Source organism: Alexandromys fortis, unplaced genomic scaffold, assembly GCF_014885135.2.
Source record: "Alexandromys fortis isolate MF-2015 unplaced genomic scaffold, M_Fortis_MF-2015_v1.1 scaffold_14, whole genome shotgun sequence".
NCBI lineage: Eukaryota > Metazoa > Chordata > Mammalia > Rodentia > Cricetidae > Alexandromys > Alexandromys fortis.
The window spans coordinates 13,609,902-13,629,205 of record NW_026067910.1 but is presented as its reverse complement, the minus strand read 5'-3'; the positions used below and the strand labels follow the sequence as shown (position 1 = coordinate 13,629,205).

At 40.6% G+C, this 19,304-nt stretch overlaps 1 protein-coding gene across 3 annotated transcripts in view; it reads right to left on the bottom strand.

Moving 5' to 3' along the window:
* Ncoa7 (nuclear receptor coactivator 7) overlaps window positions 1–19,304 on the bottom strand; it is a 140,115-nt gene that overhangs the window by 7,448 nt on the left and 113,363 nt on the right. For 2 of the 3 annotated variants that reach the window (XM_050138082.1, XM_050138081.1), the window contains exons 11-13: window positions 9,199–9,346; window positions 2,589–2,720; window positions 887–1,039 (exon numbers count right to left, since the gene is read on the bottom strand). In XM_050138082.1, the coding sequence (XP_049994039.1) occupies window positions 887–1,039; window positions 2,589–2,720; window positions 9,199–9,346 (433 nt within the window). Of the gene's footprint in view, window positions 1–886; window positions 1,040–2,588; window positions 2,721–4,019; window positions 5,857–9,198; window positions 9,347–19,304 lie in introns of those variants that run through there. The other variant, XM_050138083.1, reaches the window with a different exon arrangement.

Below are 19,304 nucleotides of genomic sequence, written 5' to 3'. Positions count from 1 at the left end.
GAACAGGCAATGGTGTAAAACGGATGGGACACTACCTAGCTCGAACAGCTTATCAAAGGGTACCCACCACACAGGTGAGAGTACTATCAGGAAAGGATTTCCCACGGCTGCTGAATCACTGGACCCCAGAACTATTACACAGATGAATGACTAGCCCCCATTCAGGAGGCAGCATCAATGGGCACTACTTAAGACCCATGGGAAAATCTCCGGTATGTCACTGGGATTGTCTTTGCAACTATATACTAGACTGTCCCTAACATCTTTAAATTGCTGTAAGTTTCTGTTTTCTGCTCCATGGACAGTACAGGGATAAGATTCCTTAGAATATAATTACTCCATTTTCTTTATATTAGAATTTCAAACTACATCAACAAAGAAAAGCAAGAAGAGACGGACATAAAGCAAGAATGGCAAAACCCATTTAGCCTGAGCATGGGAGCTGCTATACTAGTTTCTCTACTGTTTCTTTTCATTTTATTTTTCCTGAGACAGGTTTTCTCTATGGTTGTCCTGGAAGACTCTGTAGACCAGGCTAGTTTTAAACCAACAAACATCCTCCTGCCTCTGCTTCCCAAGTTCTAGGATTAAAGGGATGCACGACCACCCAGCCTGCTGGATATTCTTAAAATTTATCACTGAAACACCTTTTCAAGTTGGGACATAGTTCAGTTAGCAGAGTCTGTCTGGCACAAATGTGGCCTTGGACTTGATCCCTAGCACCATATAGCCAGTTGTGGGAGCACATACTAAAAATCTTAGCACTCAAGATATGGAGGGAGGAGAATGACAAGTTCAAAAGCACTGCAGGTTATACAGTCGGAGCTACGTGCAACCCCATTTCCAAAACAACACCCATGTTCTGTGTGAGAGGAACAAGCTTCACCTGGTTATCCATGTCCTTGATGACCAGTAGAACAGGGCTGTCTAGGGATGCTGATTTCCTGTAGAGAGTTTTCAAGCTTGTTCCATGCTCTAATGTTCTGTAGGCCAGTCTCCACGGATAGCCTTGTACCCTGGCTGGAAGGCGTCGGGCCAGCTGCCAATCCAAGGAAGGAAATACAAAGAGACAACCACTAATCAGCCACGAACCAGTGCATTAAATAAGGGCCTGTGGCTCCAACTAAAGAATCCTGTATTTACATCTTGACCTATTTTTGCCCTGGCAAACATTTGCTACCACTAGCTAAGAAAGAGAAGGGAAATCTGGGCAGTGTTTCCCTTGGCCAGGATGCTGCCCAGGAGATGCTGCACTCGCTCAGAGCCTGATTGTGGGCTTCCAATGTCATCATGCAGGCCTGTGTTTCTCGCTGATAAGATACATAAGTGGAGAAACATCTTCTTAGGCAAATTTGGGGTCATTTGAATGTCACAGAAATTTCATACACAAACCAGCCAAGCTACGATGTCACCTGATGATTATGTAGTGGATCACAGAGCAAAGTGTCCCTATTAGTGCATGACTACACATTTGAAGATTCCCACCGATCAAGCTGGCCAGAAGAGTATTCACTAGACATATACTTTCCTCTGTAATTCAACCTGGCCTTTATCATTTTCTATTTTTTCAGTTGTCCTAAGTTTGCATAGGTTTAAAGTTGCTACAATGTCCCATAGATTAAGGAAAAGCACGTGTTTTCCATGAGAGTGCAGAGGGACTTTGTCCACCTTGCTTCGGTATCTTTCATGTTTATCTTTAGCTTAAACTTAGCTGCCATAAATACTAGTAAAAGGTATCTCTCCAAGAAACGTTATCAAAGCAGTTATGAAACACAATGTATTCGAGCGTTGGAAGTCAGCTCCAGTGGCAGCATGAAGCCCACCTCTAGAGCTGCCTGACCAAGTCTCTGGGTTCCCCTGGTTTGAGTCTTTAAGCTTTCAAACATTCAAATTCCTAGCTAACTGGTGAAAAAAGTCAGAGATCCTCATATTCAGCTTAGTAGCACATAATATTTCACAAAATTCAAGCAGCAGACATTTTAAGCACACACAGGTAATTCTAAAGAAAGGAAGATCTTTCCTGAAGGCAGGTGTTCTGTCCATCACAAAGCAAGTACATTCATGTGTTTTATTTTTTTTTTATTAATCCCAATAAATTAAAGCCACATATACTAGCTAGGATAAAGTTGGATCCTTTTTAGGTGCATTAAGACTATATGGGAGATCTCTTCCCTTTTTTTATGTTAAGAATTAGCCTTCTTCTCTTTCCTTCCTTTCTTCCTTTTCTTCCTTCGTTCCTTTCTTTCTTTCAAGACAGGGTTTCTCTTTATCTTTGGTGCCTATACTTGAACTTTCAGAGATCCACCTGCCTCTGCCTCCTGAGTGCTCGGTTAAAAAGCATGCGGGGCAGGGTTAACAGAAATGGTCATCTTTTCAGGTTTGGAAGGAGGATGTCGAGGTCATGTGAGCTCCCCATATTCTCAGGAAGGTCACCGGGAAGGCCACTGGGACTTTTCCTAAGTGGAGAAGGGTTGTTATCTATGCTCTGTCCCTCCACTTGCTCACCTGGCTGTTTCACTGGTGACCATGGGCAAGGGACACTTTTTGAGACCAGGAAGACCGCGGGGCTCAGTCTGCGGAAGACCCACCTGCTCGATGTGCATGTTCTCCAGGAGCGCACTGTGGGGCTGCAGGATAGGCAGTCCCTCTTCTTCCTCCTCCTCCTCCTCGTAGTGGCTGCAAGTGCTCTTCCTCCGTTTCGCCTCTTCAACAGTGATGATCTAAGGTGAGGACAAAAAGAACCCAATGGAGAAGATGAGAGGTGCTTTCTCCCAAACTAGCCCAGCACACAGCTGACTGTAAATATGAGATGCACTTTCTCCAAACTAGCAGGGCACACGGTTGACTTAGACGAGATGGCTTTCCCCTAAACTAGCCCAGCACACAGCTGACTGTAAAGGTGGAGTGTTGGGGAGCAGGAGACAAACAGAAGAGGGCTTTGGGGGAAATGACTAATTTTCAAATGCAGAACAAATGCAGAATTTAAACCACGACAGCTGAGCATTTAGTATGCATGACTTAAAGTCACCAGCCTTTCACTTTTTCTCATGCTGTTGCCTGCTCAGAACCGCGTAACTCCACACACAATTTACAGTCTTGAAAACACTTAGGTCAGGCTCTTTTAGTCTGCGTGTTCACATTTCAGTTGCAAAGGAAATAATCAGAGATCCCTCACCAAGGCTATAAATAGGGAGTTTGGAGCGATAAAGATAAGTTTGTAATCAGGCTTCCGGGTTGTGTACATAGCAACCAAGTCTAATAGAAATAATGAATGACGGCAGCCACCAGAAGCAAACGGGAGACAGGGAGCAGGGGCAGGGGAGGCTTTACTCTAATTACAACTACCTTACGATTTATTCTACACAATTCACAATGATCCAATGTTTCCCTTCTAAATTGAAAGATGCTGTATCACACACATCTCTTATTTAAATACAGTTGGGCTTATGAACTACCAAAGTCCTTACCTTAAAAACACTTGGTCCCTCTTAGTGTCTCAGTACATTACTGCGTGATTCTGAAACATTTAAGAGGTAACTAACTAGTTCTCTAAAATGCCCAGGTACACTAACTAGTAGTGACAGCTGTTATTACAGAGAAAAGACATTTAATTTACATTCTAGTCAGTGTTGTCAAGTAATGCACTGTTTGGCTTTCAAAATGAAGAATGGCATGTACAAATTATTCATCTTTTAGCCAAATTTATCTTCTGATGGCGAGGATATAAAAACACTTTCAAAGAATCACACATCTGACATTTTAAACGTATTAGACAAAGCACTTTGTTTTGTTATTTCCAAACTCTCCAAATTATTAACAGCATACAACAAGGCTGTAGAATGAAGAGAGTCAAGGACGGATTTTGGATTTCAGAAAGAGGGGGCAAAAACCTCCACAGCAAATCAAACAACGTGCTCCGGGTGAGACGCCAGCGCAATACTTTCTAACCAGAAGGATTTCGAGACACACGGCTGTGACAGAGCACCTAGCTGCCCGATGAGGGACACAGTCCCACCTACCTTCACAAAAGGCTCTTGGTCAGGTCTGGCACAATAGAAAATCTGAATGTCCAGGGGCAGTCTTCTGCCTCGCATTGTGCTGGGAGTGAAGACTGAAGCCACCCGAGAGAGGAACAGGTCTTTCGCGGGCTGCCCGCACACCAGCCACTGGCTGCCGGGCTGAGCTACACTGTTTTCTGTATCTAGCTAGCTTCCTGCACGGCTGAGTTTCTGTTTCCCTCAGGAGGGGGTTCGATGTTTCTACAGGAACACACCCAAATTAGGATTTAGAGCAGGCACACTTCCTGTCAGGCAGAGCGGGAGTATGTAAAATGACACTTTCACCTTTGAAACCCTTGTCCCAACAGTACAATAAAACCCCATTGTTCCAGGGGCTTTTTTTCCCTTCCTCTCTTCCTAAACAAACTCTTCATCCTTATGCCCTCAGGGTAGGTAACTAAACCGTGCTCACCCTGTCTCTTCTGGGTTTTCTTTCAGCTCCTTCCTTAAGGCTAAACCTCCATTTTAAACATAGTGTAGGTTCCCAGTATCAGTTTGAATCTTAAAAACAAAAGGAGGCTTTAACCGAGGTAGAGAGACTCACTCCAAGGCATCGGTTTTTTTTTGTTTGTTTTGTTTTGTTTTTTACATTTCTTTTAGCTTTTAGAGTTTGTTGGCATGGGCGACATGAAAGAGTGGGAAAACATCTGATTTACAGGAGGCTGTGAACGATGCCATCTTATGTGCAGTTTGCAAAACAGGTAGCAATGCACAGTTTATCCTTTTACACTGGAGACTGCGTCTTAGTGGCTGATAAACCTACTGGGTCCTCCGATGGCAGGCTGGGAAAGAAATGCAGATCTGCAACAGATCCCCTTGTTGCTAACTCCTCCACACTGTTGGGGACTTTCAGTCCCAGGGTTCTGAGGTAGGTTAGAAATTGCACTCTGGCAGATGAGTGGACATGACCTATCAGCCAGGACCAACCCTCCATGCAGACACATAACAGTCTAGGGCAGAAGCACTTGGATTCTGTGCCCAGGAGAAGCAACTTTTTCGGTGCCTGGCATTTCATGAGAGATCGCATTATTGGGTAATTCCTGGATGCGGCAGGAGTGCCAGCATTTATTCGGTGCTTCCTTGTTCTGGGAAGTGCCAGGTGCTTTGCCAGGCACAGGGACACAAAGCAGCCCATAGTGTCTACAGTTGAGTGATAGAAGATGAAACTGTAAACAAACAAATGCCAGCACATGCAATAAAGAAGCTGAAAGCTCTTGAGGCTCAAAGGAGGCTGGGACACCTGGTTTGTCCTGAGAAGGCTTATTCACAAGGGAGAGGGTGGGTCCATCTGTGAGAAGGGTGGGGTGTGGAGAGATATCCCAGGTGCAGGGTGCAGCAAGAGCACAGACATGGGCTCTAAGTTCATGATGGCTGAAGAACAAACACCAGCTAAAGAAGAGATGAGAGAGGGGGGTAAGATCAGGAAAAGTGAAGAACTGTAATGTCTTGAAGGGATCTTGCCATATAAGAGAGTAGTTCTAAAACCTAGCTGTTTTGCTGATTTATTTTGGTGCTCACATTCTTCCTATAGGCTTACTAAAACAAAGGATCCAGAGGTAAAGGTCTAGGAGTCAACCTTTTAAGAATCTAGAGGGCTGCAGATGTGGCTTTGTGTATAATGTGCTTCCTGTGCAAACACTGAGACATGAATCCGGATCACAAGGCTTGGAAAGAAGGCCTGCTACTGCAGCACTCTGGAGGGTGGAAACAGGAGGGCTGCAGTGTTCAGTTAGCGTAACGTTCAGTGAGAGACCCTGTCGCCAAGGAATACTGCAGAGAGTGATAGAACATGGCACACGGTAGCCCCCTCCGACCTCCTCAAGCATGCACAAAGACATGCACACAAGTGCATATTGTGAGCCTATATCATCCGTCGCCACCCGCCCCCCCCCCAGAGAGAGAGAGAGAGAGAGAGAGAGAGAGAGAGAGAGAGAGAGATAGTACCTGGTATCCCCTAGTGGTTATTCCAGTGATGGGCAATGTGGTTAACAATTACTATAGGCCATGGGGGTGGAAGGATGGGGACATGGTACTGAGAGCTTTAAGCCTGTGAGTGTATGGATGAGTTTCTGTATTTGAAATGTTAAGTAAGATAGACAATACATCCAAATACATACCTAAGACCTATTACTATGATGAAGGAAATCTCAGAAATCACCCAATAGTGATGAGAAAAACTATTACTAAAAGTACTACCTATATACTTCATATATACTTACAAAATAAACTACAGGACTACCTCTATATTAAAAGGAAACCTAGGAAAACATAAAAGCCACAAACAAAATTAAAAGAAAAATGGAACATGAAGGAATATCTGTGAAACAGAGGAAAAAAATCTCTTTCATCACAAGAATTCAATGGTAGAGAGAACTGTTAAGGTCCCACTAGAGCAGTGGTTCTCAACCTGTGGGGGTTGCACATCAGATATTTACAACTCATAACAGTACCAGAATTATAATTATGAAGTATCAACAAAGTAATTTTATGGTTGGAGTCACCACAAATGAGGAACTGTATTAAAGGATTGCGCATTAGGAAGGTTGAGAACCACTGCTCTAGGGAAACAGGATATAAAAATGAAAAGAGGTAAGAGACTCACAGGTAGCTAACTTGTGCATAAGTACGTTCATTTTTGGCTCAGCAATAGTCAATTAAATGAAAATTAAATTATAGGATAATATCACTCACTTTACAATTTTAGCAAGCATGTTTAGGAAAAAGAAAAAGGAATAATATTCGCAATCCTTATTTGCTGGGAGACACACTCTGGGAAATCCCTCACAAGTTAAATTGGTGACACATGAAACTCAGGAGAATTAGAAGTCTATTGCTCTTATAGCTCATAATTTCACATCCAGGAAATTACCTAACTAGTTAAGGTATATTTTCTCATTCTTGTGTAATTCTTGTGAAATGATCGAAACAACATAATGATTCAAGTGGGAAACTTAAATAAATTATAACAGACATAAATATGCTAGGAACTAGATGGAGGATGGTGATGCATGGATTGGATCTGTAATTACAGCACTTGAAAGCCTGAAGCAGAAGATCTTGAGTTTGAGGCCAGGCTGATCAGAGTGAGCTCCAGGCCTGCCTAGACCTACCTAAAACAAATAAACAAACAAAGGCAACCATTAAAACTGAGGGTCTTAAAGACTTAAAACAATTCTTACATTATGCCAGGTAGGAAAAGCCATACACAAACTACATAGAACATAATACTTTTGCTGAATGAAAAGGAGGACCCATCCCCTCAACAGTTACAAAGCCCCCAAACAAAACAGAAAATAAAGTCCAAACATATGTATGAAGGTCACAAGTACTATTAGTTTTTTTTTAAAAAAACTTTCTGTACTCTACTTTTCAAGGTTGTTTGTTTGTTTGTTTTGTTTTGTTTTACAATAGGCACACATTGCTTTCATAAAACGAAGACATAAAGTATGTTTGAAGATCTTGAATAAGGGTGAGGAAAGGCAGGAGTTGGGTAGGGACTAGAGTCCAAATGAGTTACAGAAATTTTGACTGGATAAGAAGGGATTGGCTCAGGAGAGCGGGTGGACGGCCCTGTAGCATTTAAAACCAGATTTAACATGATTCTGATTGAAGATGAGGTGCCTAGTCAGGATGACGAAAGAGAAGGATCTAGTATTACACATGGGGTTGTTGCTTGGACACCACTAAGATATAAATATGGGAGCAGAAACAAAAATTTTGCAGGATTATGAGTTATTCTGGATATGCTTAAGATAAAAAACCTTTTACCTTACGGGAGTCCACAATTCTCCTTCACAGCCTTGAAGCCGAGGGACAGGGGTGTTTCTCACACACTCAAACACTCATACACACACACACACACACACACACACACACACACACAATGAGATTAAAAGAGATGAGATATTTCTTCCTTAATTTTTTTCCTTAAAAAAAAAGAAAGGAAACAGCCTATCCCAGTAAAAGATAAGGAACCAGGCAGGAAGGAGAAAGCCTTTAAAGACACATAAGAGTGACAGCTGTGACTTATAAAACAAAAGTCAGCCTTGGAGAGGAAAAGAGCCTGTTCCCCCTGAGTCAGAAACTGAGAATGTAATTGGTAACTGAAAATGCAGGAGAGGGAGTATCAGAAAGTAAATTCGTCCAATTCCTTCTTCTTTATAATGTGAAAGGCAGGTCATACTATGGGATGCGTGGATGCTAATGCGGGCAGGGGAGCCTAGGCAGAATGGCAAAAGGTCAGAAAAGGGAAAGAGTTCCAGTTCTGAGTCGGGAAGGACCCAGATGAACTCAGTATAATTCAGCTATCTTGGTATCATTCTCCTTGGTTTGAGGCTTTTGCTCTGTTTTGTCTTTTGAGATGAGCCCTAGATATGCTGCCTAGGTTTAGCTCAAACTCTTGAACTCAAGTGCCCCTTCAGTCTTTGCCTGTGGAGAAGCAGGACATCAGGTATGTGGCACTCTGACTTCTTTTGCTTTTCTGTGCCAATGCTTGACCAGCTAGGATTAGAGCAAGTGTGAGGATACACCTTCCAGGAATGGAGGAGTCTAGATGGGTATGATAGATGGAAGAACCACTAAGCAACGCATGTGCTCCGATAACTGAGAGTGGGGATTTCCCTGAAGCCATTCACCATCTCCCCGACATAGAAGGAAAAGCTTTGAAGGGTCCCAGAACGGTACAGAATAGGATGGAGTCAAAGGACCAGACCTCAGAGAGATCCATAACTCAAAAAACAGGCTTAAAGGAGGAAGAGTGATAAACATATTTCTCTTTGTTCCCTCATCTGCCATCTCAGTTCTGAAAGCTTATTACAAATAGAGACTTATCTTATCCATCTTTATAATACCATGCCTTGCCCCACAAGATATACTTGATACATGATGGTCTGATTGGATAAAGGGAACTCAGGGTTGGGACACTGTAACTGCCAATCAAATCAAGCTTATCACTCATTTTTTATGACACAGGAGACAAAGTTTCATAAATGTATTTTTTAAAATAAAAAATGGTTAGAAAAAATAAAGAATAAGAATAGTATCAGCTATTTATAGTTTTTGGAATCTGAACACAAGACCATTTTGTCTTTGGTTGGCATTTTAGGGGTCATGACAGCCTATTTTCTAGCCAGGTGTTTACCTCCCAGCTCTTGGTGGTCGGCTCACTGAAGAAATTGTCGATCATGTTCAGTTCTTCTTTCTCTACCACCACAAAGCCTTGCTCCTTGGCATCTTTCCCATAGACATCGGGAGACCATTGAACAAAGAAGGTGTACAAGTGATCCACCCTGGAAAACATGTTCGTGATACATGTTAACACCAAGTCCACGTTCTTGGCAGGCATCAAGAGCGCCTTGAGTACCTGCAACAGCCTTTTTCCTGCTTGGCCAATTGTTTCACTAACTAGGAAATTCCCCAACGTCAAGGCTATCTTTGTGAGTGGCTTCCAAAATCAGAAAACAAGAACCCACAAACAAAGCAAAAGCCCGCAGGCACTAACCACTGTTGAAACTGTCTCAATCTGAAAGAAAGATCAAGAGACGGGACAGAAAATGGAAAACCCCAATGCAATGTTCCACCACATGTTTCTTCTTCCCCAACTTTCACTTACGGGCTACACACTCAACGACAGAAAACAAAAAATCTGTTGACCCGAGGCTTTAGCTGGGAACAGAGACAAACTATAGTTCAAGGGGCCTTTCCTTAGTGCAAGGTATATTATATACAATTTTTATAAACCGCTTCTGACAACCAGAACAAGCAGTTATCAGGAACAATGCTGGAAGGAGACCTATCATTTGTGGCACATGTCTCTTGCTTCCTCTTTCTATTTAGGACAGAAATTTCTGATGCTTTTCTCTGGCTATGATCAACAAAGAAATGTCTAGTTGCTTAGCAGAGGATGGGGGGGCACTGCCAATGCCATAACCTGCAGTATCCACCCTGTATGGACCAGTCACAAACACTAAGTTCTTTATTGATATTCACGATAGCAGGGCATGGGGCAACAGGGAGGATGACCACATGGTTCTTAAAATCTCTTATAATTATAAAACAATTCCAGTTTGAAGCGACTGGAAGAATGTCAATTAATCATTACTTCTTAAAGAAGCTTTGATTGTATCAAAATACTTTCACAAGATGGTAAGAGAAAAACAAATAAAATCCCCACCTTTGTTCTGACCAAACTGCTTTAGACTCCCACCTCCTTATCTGCTCTTGCCCACATGTTTACTTGGGTAACATAAAGTTTCATTTGTAATGGGAGCCAAGACATAACTGTGTTATATGTAACATTACATAATAACATGTTTACCACATTACTACTCTTTGTATACATCTTTAATGACTACACTGAATAAAAATTAATGAGTCATATCTAACCTGCATCTCTACATTGTCAGGATGTTAGCTTAGTGATTTCTTTCATTATATAAGTAACGCTGTGAGGAAAATCACACAGTCTATATCTTGTACTATCTTTCAAGTTATTTTCTCAAGATTAGAGCCCAGGAAGGGATGACTAAGCCCAAGGGCATGCTTTTACAGCTCCAGATGGATCCTGCCAAACTGATTTCGAAAGGCCGACACTGACATTTTGGTTTCTAAGTTTCCCACCACTTTATCCTTTTTAAAAAATGAGTTTATGTGGGCTACATAGATGGCTCAGTGGGTAAGGAGCCTGTCACCAAACCTGATAAACTGAGTCCAATCCCCAGGACCCATATAATAGAAGAAGGGAGTCATTCTTCCTCAGGGTCCCTGCACACTGACCCCCACCTGTTCCCAAGGCGTATGTGCCTCCTGCTAATACACAGCATTAATAAATAACTTAAATTTTAAATGAGATCGAAATATTTCATCCTATTCAGTGGGCATTTCTTTGAGGTTGAACATGTTTAAGTGTTTTCTTTCTGATGGGAGTCATTCTTTTCATGGGTTGGTTATTTGTGATATGAATTTTTTTCTTTTCAGACTTTGGCAGCCTTTATGTCAGTGGTTCTCAACCTTCCTAATGCTATGGCCCTTTAATACAGTTCCTCATGTTGTGGTGACCCCCAACCATAAAATTATTTTCGTTGCTACTTCATAACTAATTTTGCTACTGTTATAAACCACAATGTAAATATCTATGTTTGCTAGGGTCCTGTTAAAGGGTCATTCGACCCCCCAAGTTAAGAACTACTGCTTTATGTAATATAAATACCAACCACCATCAACTGTGTTTATAAGCTGCTATGTCCCTTCTCATAGCAACTGTGTCTTTCTCCTAAAACCAATATTGCCAGTGTATATGTATGTATGCACACATACATATAAAACACATTTAAATTTATTTATTCTTATTTATGTGTATGGGTATTTTGCCTGTACATTTATATATCTATGTAGCAGATGTGTGTACAGACCATGGAAGCCAGAAAAGAGTGTTGGATCCTCTGATACTGTTGTTACAGACAGTTGTTAGTGGTCATGTAGAAGCTGACAACTAAACCTGGGTTTCCTTCAAGAGCATCCAAGTGCTCTTAATTACTGAGCCATCTCTCCAGCCCCAGTTTTTATATAGTTTAAAAATATATTTCTTTCAGAATTCTCCTTCAAAAATACAATGTTGTCACAAGACAAGGCTATGAAGTATATATATCTGTGCCTGGGTATTCTGCAATGTTAATACTGCAATTAAAAATAAATATGGATATTGATATATTCTCATGTTCAAGGGTGCAGTGGTTATGCTGTTGTTTGACTTGGTCACAACATTCAGGTTTGGGTCAAACACTATCCTCTATTTGTTGTGATTTTCTAAAAGATACGGTTATTGTTTAAATCACTCAACTTTACAAAAAAACGATCACTCTAGAATGTGAATGGGCCTTGCCTAATCAGTTGAGGTTTTTAAGAAGGCAAGGGTGAGGTCCCCAAGGAAGAAGGAATTCTACTACTAGATTGCCTTAGACTTGTTTGTATATCAACTCTTCCCTGGGTCTATAGACTTCTGGCCTGCCCCCAATTTTCAGTCTTGCCAGTCAGAGTTAAACCTAAGCCAATCTTTTAAGAAAAAAATTGCTGGGCAGTGGTGGCACATGCCTTTAATCCCAGCACTCTGGAGGCAGAGACAGACAGATCTCTGTGAGTTAGGGGCCAGCCTGGTCTACAGAGTGGGTTCACAGAGAAGCCCTGTCTTGAAAGAACAAAAAATCCATGCATACATGATATAAATTCCATTTATTTTGTTCCTTTTAAAGATATACAAAAGAGTTCTTTGAAAAACTACAAAGTCACTGCTAGAAATACTTACTGCCAAGGAAGTGAATGGGTAGGACAAAGATACTGCCTATCATATATTTTTATCTTAATTTTGGGATAGGTGATGAATTTTTTTGGTATTTAAATATAAAAATATATACTTAAACCTTGCTATGGTGGCACTGTTCTTAATCCCAGGCTTGAGAAGAAGAGGCAGGTGGCTCTCTGTGAGCTTTAGGCCAGCCTGTTCTACATAGAAAGTATCAAACCAGTCAGAGTAACATGGTAAGAACTGGTCTAAAAATAAAAATAAATAAACAAACAAAAAGAGCCACTTAAAATGATAAGAAATTTCCCAATCATTTGTTTTATTTAACCATTCTGATAAGTGTAAGATGAAATCTCTAAGTATTTTTAATTTGCATTTCCCTGATTACTAAAGTTGTTGAACTCTTTGAGACAGGGTTTCTTTGCATAGTCCCGACTATCCTGGAAATCACCTTGAATCCACCTGCCTTTGCCTCTTGAGTGCTGAAATTAAAGCTAGTGCCACCATACCAAGCTTTAAGTATCTATTAAAAGTGTGTGCCGCCACCACCTGAATATTTTTTTTGTAAAAGTACTTTTTTGTTTTTTGTTTTTGTTTTTTGTTTTTTAAAAATTTATTTATTTATTAAAGATTTCTGCCTCCTCCCCGCCACNAGAGCAATCAGGGTTCCCTGACCTGTGGGAAGTCCAAGGACCACCCACCTCCATCCAGGTCTAGTAAGGTGAGCATCCAAACTGCCTAGGCTCCCCCAAAGCCAGTACGTGCAGTAGGATCAAAAACCCATTGCCATTGTTCTTGAGTTCTCAGCAGTCCTCATTGTCCGCTATGTTCAGCAAGTCCGGTTTTATCCCATGCTTTTTTAAGTGTTTCTCAGTCATTTAAGATTCTTCTTTTGAGAATTGTTTAGATCTATTCTCTAAATTGGGTTGTTTTCATGAAACCTAGTGCTTTGAGTTCTTTACATATTTTGAAGATTACTCCTCAATCGAATGTGTAAAAACAAAACACCCTTTTTCCATGCTGTTGGCTGGCACATTGCCCAACTGACAGTCTCTTTGATGTACAGAAGAAGCCTTTCAGTTTCATGAGGTCCTATTTATTAATTCTTGATTAGTGCCTTGAGTAACAGTGTTTTGTTCAGAAAGTCTTTTCCTTTGTCAATAAGTCCAAGGCTATTCCCCACTGTCTTTTCTATCAGTTTTAGTGCATCTGGCTTTATGTTGAGGTCTTCAATCCATTTGTAGCTGTTTTGTGTGGGGTTATAGATAAGGCCCTCTTTGCATTTTTCTCTATGCAGCCATCCAATCTGACCAGCAGCATTTACTGAAGGTGCAGTCTTCTACTTTCTCAAAATCAAGTATCCATATGCATGTGGATTTATGTCTGGGTCTTCATTTTGATTCTGTTATCCTCTTCAATTTCTTTCTCCAATGCCAGAAAGTTTGATAATACAGGCCTTTCCCTTGTTTAGTTAGAGTTACCCCAATACATTTATTTTGTTTGAAGCTATTGTGAAGGGTGTTGTTTTCCAGATTTCTTTCTCAGTCTTTTAGTTGTCTGATTACAGGAAGTCCCAGTAGTTGATCTTTGTGAGTTAATTCTGTAACTAGCTACTTTTCTGAAACTGTTTGTGAGCTCTAAAAGTTTGCTGGTGGAAACTTTAGGTTCACTTATGTATACTATCATATCCTCTACAAATAAAGATATGATGACTTTTTCCCTTCCATCCTCTTCGTGTCTTCATTGTCTTACTGATCTAGCTAAGACTGCAAGTTCTATATTGAATAGATATGGAGACAGTGAACAACCTTTTCTTGTTCCTGATTTTAGTGGAAATGTTTTGATATTGGCTATAAGCTTGCTTTTATTATGCTGAGATATGTCCCTCAATCCCTAATCTCTTCAGGACATTTTTTTTTTTTTCATGAGAGGGTGTTGGGTTTTATCAAAGGCTTTTTCTGCATCTAATGAGATGATCATGTGTTTTTTGACTTTCCGTTTTTTATATGGTAGACTACATTTATCCGTTTATGTATGTTGAACCATTGCATCTATGGGATGAAGTCTACTTGATTATGGTGGATGATCTTCTTGAAGTGTTCTAGGATTCGGTTTTATAGTATTTTATTTAGAATTTTTGGTTCTATGTTCATAAGGGAAATTAGTCTAAAATTCTCTTCGTTGTAGCTTGGGTATCAGGATGACTGTGGTGTCATAAAACAGAATAGAACAAATGTTTCTTCTGTTTCTATTGTATGGAAAAACTGGGATTGTCTCTTCTTTGAAAGTCTGGTAGAATTTGGCATTAAAACCATCTGCCCTGAATTTTTTTTGGTTGGCAGAATTTTAATGATTGTTTCTATTTCACTAGTGGTTATAAGTCTGTTTAAATTGATTATCTAATCTTGATTAAGTCAACTTTGATAGGTGGCATTGAGATAATTATCCATTTACAGGTAAATGGATGGAACTAGAAAAAAAAAACATCCCAACTAAGGTAACCCAGATCCATAAAGACAATAAGTGGATATTAACTGCTAAGTTAATAATAACCAAGTTAACAATCCATACCACCACAGAGGTTAGGTATGGAGTAAGGTATTAGAAAGAGGAGGACAGACAGGTTTTTCCTTGGAAAGGGAAATAGAATAGATAGTTATAGATGGATGGTGGGAGACTAGAACAGGATAATCAAGTGGAGATGAGGAGAGAGGAATGGAATGAGGAAAAAATATAGGGAAAGACAACTAAAATTAAGGGTCATTTAAGGAGTAGTATGGAAACCTAATACAGAAGAAGCCTTATAAAATATATACAAATATGAAGGTGATCTAAATGAAATCATCACATAACAACACATCTCTTGTTACCAAATGAAAATTTGGTTGCATCTAATTGAGTTATTGGTCAAAGGGGTCCCATGCAAACTCCCAAAAAATCCAAGCTGTTGTCAAGAGTAAAGGACGTTTTCTACAAACTGACAGTAAAGCCCCATTGCTGCAGACAACACCTACACAACTCACTGAACATGGAGAAGTCAAGGTGCTACCTACACAGAGCCTTTACTCCTGTGTGCTAGAATCTTTGGTACAGGAAGGTGCCAAAAAGCATGCTACCAAAGAAGAAAGGTGAAACACTATCCTTGCTACAAACCCTTAGATCTACAATGGTGTCTTGCTTGCAAGATATGCCAGTGCAATGGTGGCAGAAAGCTTATGGGGCAACCAATCAACATCTGAGTGCCTGAAGTCACACTCCACAAGGAGGAACCCATATCTGGCACTGCTTCGGTGACCAAGAACATGATACTATATAGCCAGTGACCTAGGGTAAAACAAAATACTACTGTTTTAAATAAAATAAAATAACAAAAACAGAATAAAATGACTCCTAATGACATTCTGCTATATTCAAAGATCAGTGCCTTACTTAGCCATCATCAGAGACAATTTCTCCTGCAGCAAAAGGAAAAAAATAGAGAGACATACAGACAGGACATTATCCAGAGAACAAGAGACCTTGGAAAATGCAGCCCTAAATAGGTTGTCTCCATTAAATCCCTATCCTTAGGGCTTAGGAAACCCTGTAGAAGTGGAGGAAAAAAGACAGGCAGATAGATAGATAGATAGATAGATAGATAGATAGATAGATAGATGATAGATAGATAGATAGACAGACAGACAGATAGATAGATAGATACATACATACATACATACATACACACATAGATACATACATACATACAAACATTCTCTTTCTTTACCCTGCAGGTATATATTATGTATATAATATGGCTTCCACTTTTGTGTTTTTATAGGATCCTTGAAATGAGTGGATTTCTGAGTCTGTTTCCTGTACCTTTTTCTTCTGTTTGTTTTGTCCTATTCCGATATATTAGCTTTGTTTTTATCTTTTATATTATATTAATTATATTATATTAATTGTATTATATTATAATAACCTTTAGAAGCCTGTTTTTTTTTCTCATGAGCGACAGAAAGGGCAGAGAGGAGGTGGGGACTAACAGGGAGAAGTAGAAGAAGGGGAAACTGTAATCAGGATATATTATGTGAGGGGCAAAAGCTAATTTCAATAAAAGGAAAAAAATTCCCCATCAATCTCACAAAGAAAGGTAATTATTATGAGTACATATTTTTCTTTTTCTTTTCCTTATTCTTTGTCTTATCTGTCCTTGTCAGTATACCAACAGCTTCCTCATTCTTTCTTTTATAGCTGCCTGATACTTTACTTAGGTGGCCCTGCATCTTTATACATAGTTATACATTATTATACATAGTTGGACATGTGAGGGGTTTCCCAGCTATGCTGTCACAGATAATGCTATGAGCAATCCACTCTGTATGAGTGGTATTTCACACGTACAAACAAAACTGCTGTTTATATTCCCTGGACTGGGGCTGAATTGTCTGCCATGCAATTACTAAGCAAGCTCAACTCTTTTGCCTCCAGGAAAAGACAAGTTCAGATGTGTCCAGGGAAATGTGGTTGCAGACTTGGATTGCACTATCAAAGAAACAATCTTATGCCATCATAATTATACAAATATAATTCTAGAAAACTATATTACTCTGTATAGGGATTATATTACTTTTGTCCCCTACGTCTCTCTACTAGATGTTAATTGAGAAAACATGAAATTAATCACAACTCCAGAGAGGTATGATAAGTATACAATTCTCCAGGCTTTCTTTAAAAATGTAGTTCATCATAAATTTATGTGGAGCAAAGCCATGGTGTAAGACCAAATATACTTCCCTTTAACTTTTATAAAAGAGTCATATTTTTACAGTGCATGTTCATGTTATGGGGAAAAAAAAATCAAATATGGGCAGCACAAAAGGCTTCCTGATTGCTCGTGGTTGGCTTCCGTGTAAATAGAGAAAAGTGACTTCAATACTTGGTATCTGGCAAACTTCAGTGTTACTGGCAGCTGGCTTGTCACTCATAGCCAGGCCCTGATGTTTTCCTGTTGGCCATTAAAAAAAAAATTACAGAGAACACCAATCAGATGAGGGTACTCTGGACAAACACCACTCTACTGCTGTGATAAAAACAAGGTCTAGTCAAAGTGACTAGGCATGCAGCTATGCTACCCTGAACACATACTGTTTCTCCTAGTAACATCACTTGTGTCCAGTCTTTCCTTGCTTCTAGGTGAGATTTCCTCAGGTGCCTAATCATGGAAGGGCTTTGTTTCCTGAGGATGTCTCACCTAGAACAAGGTACAGCTTCATTTCCACTGCCAGTTACCTCACTCAAAGCTCAACCCTGTAACTACTTGCTAACACTTCCGCTGCCTTCCACAGACTTCTAGTGCTAGGAATCAAACTCTGCGGTCAGGGATGCATGTGTAGAATTTCAATATCAAAATACACTGAGAAGAGCAAGTCATGAGAAGTTCCCCGATGCGCCTCACAAATAAAGGTGATGGTTTTATTCATTTCTTCTGCATTTATCGTGTTTTGTAAGCAGGCATGACATAAATGCTCTCTTGGCAAGTGCTCTTCTACAGAGTCACACCACACTCACAGCCCTTAACACTCCCTTGTTGAGTTGCCAGTTCCCCCGGAGCGTACTCCTCCACTATGAAATGCTGACAAGTTTTAATGTGCTCTAGTGGGTACTGTCTGGAAGGCACTGCATCTTTGACAGAGCTTCCTGAGTACCCAGCGACTGTGTCAGTGACCTCAGTTTTCTGGAGTAAAAGCTCTGGCTGGGATTGGGTACTGAATTCAGTCAGTTATCCTTATGTCGATGGGATGAGGACTCTGAAGTCAGCCATCAGTATCATACCCAGCACTGTGTCTCCGGAGGTGCCACCAGGGTTCTTTCTGTATCACTCACACTGCAAATGTTCTGCTTAGTCCACCTCATTTCTCAACTACTTTCAAGCCCTTTTCCTGGCTGATAACACAGATATTTTGATTGGATTTTTTTTTTTTGAACAACAAAGCACTTCACTCTCACGGGGAAGCCATCGTACAGGGTGAGACCTATCAAAGAAGCATCCATTCTGATGGAAGCTGAGACTGTGCTGGACCATATTCCTTCATGAAACTGCAAGGAAACCAAGATGAGTAACAGCTTCGGACTGAGTTCTGCATTCCTTCTGAGACGTCATAAGACGTGCGAGTTCTGAAAGTGCAAGTCGGTACAGATTAAGGGAAAGAACCAATCTTAACAACTTCTAGCTACTTCCGTTTCTGATAACAAAGACATCAACACACCCAGGGTAACCATCTCAGTGGTTCTTTTAATGGTAAATAAGATGAGGCTGACTTAGTGTTTTGCGGTGAGAACATAAACACAACTTTCTCTGCTTGACGGAAACAACATTCCCACAACTCACTGGGAAGTTGAATTTAGGTAGACGGCTAAGGAAAGGGTCAGAACACCTCTTAAGGGAAGCCAGCTTCATTTGAAGTTCAGTGTTACTGGAGCTTCTCTGATACGTTCTGATGGTCATAACAGAGGTAAGCTCAAAGAAATGACAGCATGCCTTTCTCTCCCTCATCTTCCTGAGGGGAGATATCCGCAGGGGCCTGGGGGACTGCTCCAGTCTTAGCCTGGTTATTTAAGGAGACAAATCTGATCACATCATGATGCTGATGCTGAAATATAGACCATGCTTCCTGCCACTGACCACGCTGGGAAAGGAACCAGATGCATGTGTACATGCATATCTCTTGGGAGCTGTGACAAATGGAGGTGGGGGAATGAAAATGAGGACATGACCTCTCCAGGACATTGTTGAGGAGAAGGACTTTATTGTCGATACGAAGCAGAGTACAGCCAAAGGCATTTAGAAGAGTCCAGACTGAACCAGGCCATAAGACGAGAGAGATGGGGATGGGGTGTTAGGGCAAAGAGGCCAAGAATGAGCCAAGAGACGAGCTGCATAGCTGAAATTTTAGGTTTAGATGGGGCTG